This window comes from Eulemur rufifrons, chromosome 2 (genome assembly GCF_041146395.1).
Source record: "Eulemur rufifrons isolate Redbay chromosome 2, OSU_ERuf_1, whole genome shotgun sequence".
Taxonomy (NCBI): domain Eukaryota; kingdom Metazoa; phylum Chordata; class Mammalia; order Primates; family Lemuridae; genus Eulemur; species Eulemur rufifrons.
In genome coordinates, this window is record NC_090984.1 from 60,157,297 (window position 1) to 60,166,619 (window position 9,323).

Genomic DNA, 9,323 nt, shown 5'->3' on the forward strand with positions numbered 1-9,323 from the left:
AAGATATGCACTGAAGCATTATCATAAGACTGAAAAATTGGGACCAATGTACGTGACCAATAACAGAAGACTGGTTAAATAAACTACAATGCATCCTTAAAATCAACATAGACTCACATGAAGCATTAAAAAAAAGTAGATGTGTAAGCAGAATAGAACGCCACTGAAATACTGGGAGGAAAGGACACTGTAGAATTATATGTAGAACAGTATGATCTCATTTTTGTAAAGGAACAAAATTACACCTCTTGAAGGAGCAAGAAAAAAAATCAAGAAGATCTTGCAAACTGCTAATGGTGGAAGTTGGGGGGGAAAGGTGAGTTGCTTTCTTCTTTTTTGTTACACCTAGTACTGTTTGAATTTTCACACAAAGCACACATTAATTTAAATAAATAAATATATATGTGTATGTGTGTATATATACATATATTTATGTTGTCAGAGGCAATCCTTTCCATCTCCTGCTTACCCCCCTGGCTGGACTCCCACCCCAGCTCTGCCAGCCCCAACCCCACCATCTCCTGCCACATCCCCAGCCCCACTTACAGATACAGGCAGCAGCCAGTAGGCGAATGGCAGCGTAGGGGGCGAAGCAGCTCGGGAAGAAGGGTTGAACTATGTAGTTGGCAAAGGTGATGGCAATGATGGCCTGGCTGGTGGGCTCGATGATGAGCAGGGAGGTCCAGAGTCTGATGAAGGCAAGGAATCCCCCGAAGGCCTCCAGGATGTAGGCATAGCTGGCCCCAGATTTCTTAATGGTGGTGCCCAGTTCCGCATAACAGAGGGCCCCAAAGACAGAGAAGAGGCCCCCGACAGACCAGATGATCAGGGAGAGGCCAAAGGAGGCACTGTACATGAGCACGCCCTTGGGGGAGACAAAGATGCCCGAGCCAATCATGTTCCCCACAATCAGGCACACACCGTTAAGCAGCGAGATCTCCTTCTTCAGCTTTACCTGCTCAGACCCTGGGCTGGCCCCATCACCCAAAGGGGAGGCATCCGCCTCATGCTGGGAGGCTACTTCATACTTAACGCTGTCAGCCATGGTGGGGAAGGAGTGGAAAACCTTCACCAGCTTCCTGGCATTGCCCTTTAAAGAAGAAAGATGATGATATATTTTGGATGGTTTGCAATTACATAGAACCTCTACCCACCAGCCACGGGACCAACATGGACAGTCCACCCACCACTTCAGAGACCTCTCTCTTGCTTCCCACCTCCAAATGACCTCTTCTCCAGCTGGCTCATCAAAACAACCCCAATCTGAATTTTTTTTTTTTTTTTTTGAGACAGAGTCTCACTCTGTTGCCCGGGCTAGAGTGCCATGGCGTCAGCCTAGCTCACAGCAACCTCAAACTCCTGGGCTCAAGCAATCCTACTGCCTCAGCCTCCCGAGTAGCTGGGACTACAGGCATGCGCCACCATGCCCGGCTAATTTTTTCTATATATATTTTTAGTTGGCCAGATAATTTCTTTCTCTTTTTAGTAGAGACGGGGTCTCGCTCTTGCTCAGGCTGGTCTCAAACTCCTGACATCGAGGGATCCACCCCTCGGCCTCCCAGAGTGCTAGGATTACAGGCCTGAGCCACCGCGCCCGGCCCCTAACCTGAATTTTTAAGGGAAGATACTCTCCCCAGAGAGAAAGCATCTGTCTCTCATCATTAGGATTATGCGGCCCACCTGGCTTACTAAATGGAAAACTAAATGCTGGTTCTATCTGGGCCTGCTATGATACCGGCATGGGGGCAGCTTGGCTGCTCCCAGGGATAACCATAGTGGTTTGAGCCTGAGTTGTCAGCCTTACCCAAAAAGGTCTGTCTTCCCTCTAATTTCAATTTCAGCTGTCACCTGTGCTGAGATGCAACATTAGGAACCCACCTTCCAAGCAGCCAATCTGTGAGATCTGCTCCTGGTGCTGCTCTTTTCCCCACTGACTCTACCCTGGCAGAGATCTGCTGGAAACCCACAACTAACCCCTACTCAGGCAGTATCCCTTAACCCGCTGCTGGAGTCTTCAGCCCTGGCAAAGCCCAAGCAGCCCCATCCTACCCTGAAAGAAGGCAGGCTATTCTCTTCTTTCCTGCTGCCTTGCCTTGCCCAGACATCTTTCCCAATCTCTAATATTCCAGGCCTCCTGCCATCAAATCCTTCACATCAGCATAGCTGCAGCACCCAAAAAAGTATGAATGAGAGAAAGGTGATCCAAATGTAGCAGAATCCAGGGGTGTCTGGAGGCAGCTGACGACTGCTCCCCACCCCAGAGTAGCCACTGGAGAGACGCCACCCAAAGCCAAGGCAAGGAAACAGAAGCCAGCAGGGCTGCGAATGCTGGGAAACAGAGCAGGAGACAGCTGAGAAAAACAGCAGCTAGTCAAGCAAGTGGAGAGGTACTAGGGCAAGAGGCACTTGGAGACAAAGTGACAGGACACGGCAGAGCAGCAAAGGGGAGGGTGGGACACACACTCACTCCCTGGTCCTGGATATAAGCAGGTTCCCACAGCAGTGGCGGCAGCACTCAAGGAGAGAGATGCCCTCCAGGATCCCGGATCCCTGCTGCAATGCTCTTCCTTTTCAGCCTGCAGTAAAAGGGAAGGCCAGACAAAATGCCTGAGGCTTTAAGTCAAGAAGGGTGAAGGGAGGGGAAAAGGAGTGTGTTAAGTAACCTTCTGGGTCCAAGGTTCACTGCCCATTCACATCTGGGCAAAAAGGGGGGCTAGCTCTTGGCTCAGCACTTTCTGTGATAAGAAGGCACTCTCAGGAATCTCCTTTGTCAACTCTGCTCTGGGACTGGGGGCCCAGAAGAAAGGACAGTCAGCCGGGTGAAGTTTCTGTAGTCCTTGAGGAAGGGTCCCAAAGCAAGTTAGCAAAGACAGGGTGGCAGCCCAGAAGGAATGCACAGCACTCTCTCTCTGGGTCCTCTGTGCTCCACCCTAGCCTCTCCTCTCTCACTCCAAGCAATTTTAAAAGGCAAGAAGGTTACACACTGTGACATAAAGTCTTGTTCACATGCTGAGATTAGAGAAAGTGTAAGAGCAGTCCCCTCACAGTGATTAGGTGCCCTAAGAGGAGAACTCTGCACACTTCCCCATGCAGACAGATGGGTGGCTTCCCCTAAACTTGGGCCACTACCCCAATGTCTGAGGCTAAAGCTACTTCCAAGGAAACAAGGTTAAGAGATCAAACCTCTAAATGCATCCCCACCCAACCCACCTGCCCTTTTATCCTTAAGAAAACATACCAAGATCTTTGAAATAAGCATAAATTCCTATAAACATGTTCGTCAAATACAAGTTTACTCTACTTTCCTAAAAAAAGGTGAAGAAATAAAATTTTGCTGAGTTATCTTGGACAGACAGGCCCTGAACAGGCAGAAGCAGCTGGGCACCTTTTGGAAATCACATAGTTTAATCTATCCTTATAGTCTACTTGAAACCTGGTATTCTGGGTCTCTTCTACCAACAGAAATATACCATAAACCTTCTGAAACCCAACTGTCTATCCCTTCTCACACCCTTCCTAGCCCTCTTTGGTTATTCTATAACCAGATAGTAGAGATCTAAAAATTCTGATAGGGCGCGGTGGCTCACGCCTGTAATTCTAGCACTCTGGGAAGCCAAAGCGGGAGGATCGCTTGAGGTCAGGAGTTCGAGACCAGCCTGAGCAAGAGCGAGACCCTGTCTCTACTAAAAATAGAAAGAAATTATCTGGACAACTAAAAATATATAGAGAAAAAAATTAGCTGGGCATGGTGGCACATGCCTGTAGTCCCAGCTACTCTGGAGGCTGAGGCAGAAGGATTGCTTAAGCCCAGGAGTTTGAGGTTGCTGTGAGCTAGGCCAGGCAACAGAGTGAGACTCTGTCTCAAAAAGAAAAAAAAAAATTCCTGGGAGACTTATCTCTACCCTATATCCTCCCATTCTAGCCCCTTAAACTTTTAATTTAAAACAGGAGGGGGATCCCAAGACAGCTTCACAAAAATCTGAAATCCATCCAGAGGAGACTGTCCTTTTGTGCCAGGACCCCCCCACACCCAAATGCTCCTGTAAGAATCATAGCATATATTGAACAGTTACCCAGGCCAGACACACTGCTAAGCACTTAAGCACCTTATCTCATCAAACCCTCCCTGCATCCCCTTAAAACAGGTACTAAGTCACTAGCCAGGGTGCCAAAGTAGAGAAGGAGGTCAGTAGGCTAGACTCCAGAGCTCACACACTCTCAGCCCAGAACTATACTATCTCCCCACCTCCCCACCACTCTGACCAGCCCCCATCTCTAGGAGGCCTTCCTTTTAGACAGAAAAGCACCTTCCTTTTGGACATAAAAGCGTACAGGTGGCTTCCTACTGAATTAGCTGGGGCAGAATGTGATTAGATTAAAAAGAAAGCCTCTGGCTGGGACGGTGGCTCATGCCTATAATCCTACCACTCTGGGAGGCCAAGGTGGGCTGGTGGATCCTTTGAGCTCAGGAGTTCAAAACCAGCCTGAGCAAGAGTGAGACCCCCATCTCTATTAAAAAAAATAGAAAGAAATTAGCTGCACAACTAAAAATATACAGAAAAAATTAGCCGGGCATGGTGGCGCATGCCTGTAGTCCCAGCTACCCGGGAGGCTGAGACAGAAGGATCGCTTGAGCCCAGGAGTTTGAGGTTGCTGTGAGCTAGGCTGATGCCAGGGCACTCTAGCCCAGGCAACAGACTGAGAAGGGTGGAGGGAGTCGGGCAGCACAGCAGGCAAAGGAAGGGGTGAGGGAGGCGAAAAGGAGTGTGTTAAGTAACCTTCTGGGTCCAACGTTCACTGACCATTCACATTTGCAAAAGGGGGGGCTAGCTCTTGGCTCAGCACTTTCTGTGATAAGAAGGCACTCTCAGGAATCTCCTTTGTCAGCTCTGCTCTGGGACTGGGGGCCCAGAAGAAAGGACAGTCAGCCGGGTGAAGTTTCTGTAGTCCTTGAGGAAGGGTCCCAAAGCAAGTTAGCAAAGACAGGGTGGCGGCCCAGAAGGAATGCACAGCACTCTCTCTCTGGGTCCTCTGTGCTCCACCCTAGCCTCTCCTCTCTCACTCCAAGCAATTTTAAAAGGCAAGAAGGTTACACACTGTGACATAAAGTCTTGTTCACATGCTGAGATTAGAGGAAGTGTAAGAGCAGTCCCCTCACAGTGATTAGGTGCCCTAAGAGGAGAACTCTGCACACTTCCCCATGCAGACAGATGGGTGGCTTCCCCTAAACTTGGGCCACTACCCCAATGTCTGAGGCTTAAGCTACTTCCAAGGAAACAAGGTTAAGAGATCAAACCTCTAACTGCATCCCCACCCAACCCACCTGCCCTTTTATCCTTAAGAAAACAGCCAGGGCATGGTGGCTCAGGCCTGTAATCCTAGCACTCTGGGAGGCCCAGGAGGGTGGATTGCTCGAGGTCAGGAGTTTGAGCTCTTCTGAGCAAGAACGAGACCGCGTCTCTACTAAAAATAGAAAGAAATTATCTATCTGGTCAACTAAAAATATTTATAGAAAAAATTAGCTGGGCATGGTGGGGCATGCTTGTAGTCCCAGCTACTGGGAGGCTGAGGCAGGAGGATCACTTAAGTCCAGGAGTTTGAGGTTGCTGTCAGCTAGGCTGACGCCACGGCACTCTCTCTAGCCCGGGCAACAGAGTGAGACTCTGTCTCAAAAAAAAAAAAAAAAAAAAAAGATAAAACATACCAAGATCTTTGGGATAAGCATAAATTCCTATAAACATGTTCGTCAAATACAAGTTTACTCTACTTTCCTAAAAAAAGGTGAGGAAATAAAATTTTGCTGAGTTATCTTGGACAGACAGGCCCAGAACAGGCAGAAGCAGCTGGGCACCTTTTAGAAATCACATAGTTTAATCTATCCTTATAGTCTACTTGAAACCTGGTATTCTGGGTCTCTTCTACCAACAGAAATATACCATAAACCTTCTGAAACCCAACTGTCTATCCCTTCTCACACCCTTCCTAGCCCTCTTTGGTTATTCTATAACCAGATAGTAGAGATCTAAAAATTCTGATAGGGCGCGGTGGCTCACGCCTGTAATTCTAGCACTCTGGGAAGCCAAAGCGGGAGAATCCCTGGAGGTCAGGAGTTCGAGACCAGCCTGAGCAAGAGCGAGACCCTGTCTCTACTAAAAATAGAAAGAAATTATCTGGACAACTAAAAATATATAGAGAAAAAAATTAGCCGGGCATGGTGGCACATGCCTGTAGTCCCAGCTACTCTGGAGGCTCAGACAGAAGGATTGCTTAAGCCCAGGAGTTTGAGGTTGCTGTGAGCTAGGCTGATGCCAGGGCACTCTACCCTGGGCAACAGAGCCAGACTCTGTCTCAAAAAAAAAAAAAGAAAGAAAGAAAAAGAAAGCCTCTGCCACTGAGCCTAGGGTAACCCTCGAACAAAGCTTGTTCATCTTTCCTGGCTACTCCTTCACTTTCTCATTCTGTGCGGGGATGAGAGGCGATTACAAGTTCTCTTGGCAGTTCTGCTATTGCTAGGGTGCCCACTTATAAAGCAAACAAAAACACATGTAAACACACCATCAAGCCTGCCCTTTTAAGACCAAATTCACTTGCACCATGGGGTAGGCATGCATCCTCATGTGATGTAAAGAAAGACACGAAGGCCCAAGGGAAGAGAAGACCGTGAGGGTGCATGAAAAGAGAAGAGTGCAAGTACTTCCTGACTGGTGGTATCTGAAAGTGAAGTCCCCTTCGCCAAATCTTGAGACAAAACTGCCAGGGGATGAAACCCACGCTCCAGCAAACAGCATGCCCTAGTGGTCGCACCAAGAAGGGCTACGAGTGCAATCTCCTTTCCAACCTGCTTCAGTGGGCCCGCACCAACTGGGCAAGAAAGGCTGCCATTCACGGAGAAGGTGAAGCCTCTCTTTTCTCAATCACTGCCTAGCACCGTGGGCAGGAAGGCACCATCTTTGGCAGATCACATTCCTCTCTAAGACCCTGGGTCTCAGGTAATGCTTCCACCTTTTAGGCAGCCTGGGACCAGCAGCACCCCTAGGACCCCCTGAGGGTGCTCTCCCACCCCAGGCTTTACAGGAAAAACCTCATGATAAAACAGCGCCCATGTTTTATCCTCCCCTGTCTGAGGTGCACTCATCTCTGAGGACTTCGTGGAGATTAAGGACAACACAGTCATCCCACAGCCTGTGGAACAAATTTCAGATTCAGAAGGAAGCAGCAGGGTCCCCAGCAGCAGTGCCTGACAAAGCAGCCAGTGGAACCCCTCACCCTGACCCTACCTTCAAATGGCAACACCAAAACACACTTCCTCCAGGAACTAGTGCACAGTTCAGGGTCCTGGCTCCTTAGCCTAGCTCAAAGAACTACTGTGAGAACACACTTTTGCCCCCAGAAACCCCGTGTCCTGCCTTCCTGTCTTCAATTGTACTGTCTCCCCTGACAACAGAAACAGAAAACAGATAAACTCTAGTATGGTTTTCTTTCCCCATCACTCCAAGCTCAGAGCTCAGCTCCTCCCTTCCCCGTTCTCCATTTGTTTTTCTATATTCCGCTGTGTCTAAGACAGTCCCTTTAAAAAAAAAAAAAAAGTGAAACAAGAAAGAAATTATTCACTCCTGTGGCAAGGGCTTCTATTAACGAAGGGATGCAGTCTCTGGGCAGAGAGTTTTGCTCAGGGAGCACCAGGGCTGGGACCAGGAAACACGCGGCTCCTGGGTCTCCGTTCAGCCAATTCAGCTCCATCCTCCTCCTGCACTTCCCCTCTCGCGCGCCCATTGTCCCTCCTCTCCCACCTCTTACCTGTCCCTTGACCTTTGGGCAGGTGCTGGGAAGAGAGATTACCAGCACGCAGTGAGGGGTGGGAGGGGAATGTGCTAGTTAGGGGAACCAAGGGTATGGCTCCTGCTGCAGCAGCTGTTGACTCTGAGCAGAAAAGAGAGAGGGTGACGGGACTGAAATGCAAAACAGGAAAACACATGTGCAACTCTGGCCGGCAGCGGGGAGGGGCCAGGGGACGGGGACGGGCTGGAGCTGGGACTGCCTTGTCGGACCCAGAGGACTTCCACGCCTGCCAGCCTCCAGGCACCTTTTCCACTTTCAGTCTCAGCTCTTCCTCCTCCCTACCTCAGCCCCCATTCTTCCTTGTTGCCCTATATTTACTGAGCACTTACTCTTTCCCCATGATTTACAGTGCTCTCCGATGTCCCTTAAAAATCCTTCCTCCCCCGCATTCCATTTCCTACTCATCTCCCACTCACATCTCTGTCCTTCAGAGGGCATACGACCCCAAGGGTAGGGCAACAAAACCCTGCAGTCCCATCTCAAGAGTTTCAGTGCCATTTCAGCCCCTAAAGCAAGCCAAGGAAGGCCACCTGTGGAGCTACAGCCAAGCGCACAAACACCAAGCAAGCCCACTCACAGCGCAGATCCCCAGCTGGTTCAGGTGATGTTGATGTGTCATCAGGTAAGAGCCAACTGGGCCTTGGCACCCAGAGCAGGCTAAGCAGTTGGCAGCCCTTCAAACCAATGTTATTTAAATATCTGTTGAATGTTGACTTGGCAGAAGTGGGGAAAATACTCATTTTCCTGGAATAAAAACTGTGTAAGCCTCTTTATATTCCAAGTTAGAGATTATTACATAAATTCATCACATGCAATTTTCTGAAGCAGACAACTTCTTGGTAGACATATTAAACCACTTATAATGTAGACAATAGCATAAATCTCTGTCCTCAGGGAGCAGCATTTCACAATGCATGACACATTTTCAGAATTCCAGCTGTGACTGATGCCTTGAGGCAACTGTCAGCTGGCTGGACTCTGGGCTACACCCTGCAACTTGCACCTGTGTGTTACAAAATTACCCCAGAGACAGGTGGTCCAGGTAAAGTTGTCAAGTATTCTAGTCACTGGATGGGAGCCAATGTATATTTCCACAAGACAGAAAAATCAGAATTCACTGGCACCAAATATCTGAATTATTCCAAGGATAATTTAGTGCCCTTTAGACCCAGGCTACTATCCAGCTGGTCTGCCCCTTAACTGCATGCTGGGGCGAGGTCCAAGTTGTGAGGAAAGTTCTAAGAAAGGAGACAGAAAGCTGTCCCTTGTCTGGCACTGGCCCCTTCTCTCTCCCTCACTCCACTCCAGCCACACCCGACTCCCCACTGTGGCCACACAGCAAACATGCTCCCACCTCAAAGCTTTTGCGATTCCTGTTCTGCCGGCCTGGAACGTTCATTCCCGGTGTTGTTTTTTTGTTGTCACTTCCCCCACTAGAATGTAAGCATCAGAAGAGCTTTGTTCACCACTGCATCACACAGTGC

At 49.0% G+C, this 9,323-nt stretch overlaps 1 protein-coding gene across 2 annotated transcripts in view; it reads right to left on the bottom strand.

Moving 5' to 3' along the window:
- The window catches only part of SLC7A7 (solute carrier family 7 member 7), a 34,204-nt gene extending 26,256 nt beyond the window's left edge, over positions 1–7,948 (bottom strand). Inside the window, exons 1-3 of one of the 2 annotated variants that reach the window (XM_069463235.1) lie at positions 7,798–7,948; positions 2,468–2,607; positions 547–1,090 (exon numbers count right to left, since the gene is read on the bottom strand). In XM_069463235.1, coding sequence (XP_069319336.1) covers positions 547–1,045 — 499 coding nt within the window. In that variant the 5' untranslated portion in view covers positions 1,046–1,090; positions 2,468–2,607; positions 7,798–7,948. Of the gene's footprint in view, positions 1–546; positions 1,091–2,467; positions 2,608–5,062; positions 5,104–7,797 lie in introns of those variants that run through there. The other variant, XM_069463241.1, reaches the window with a different exon arrangement.
- Positions 7,949–9,323: the final 1,375 nt, after the last annotated feature.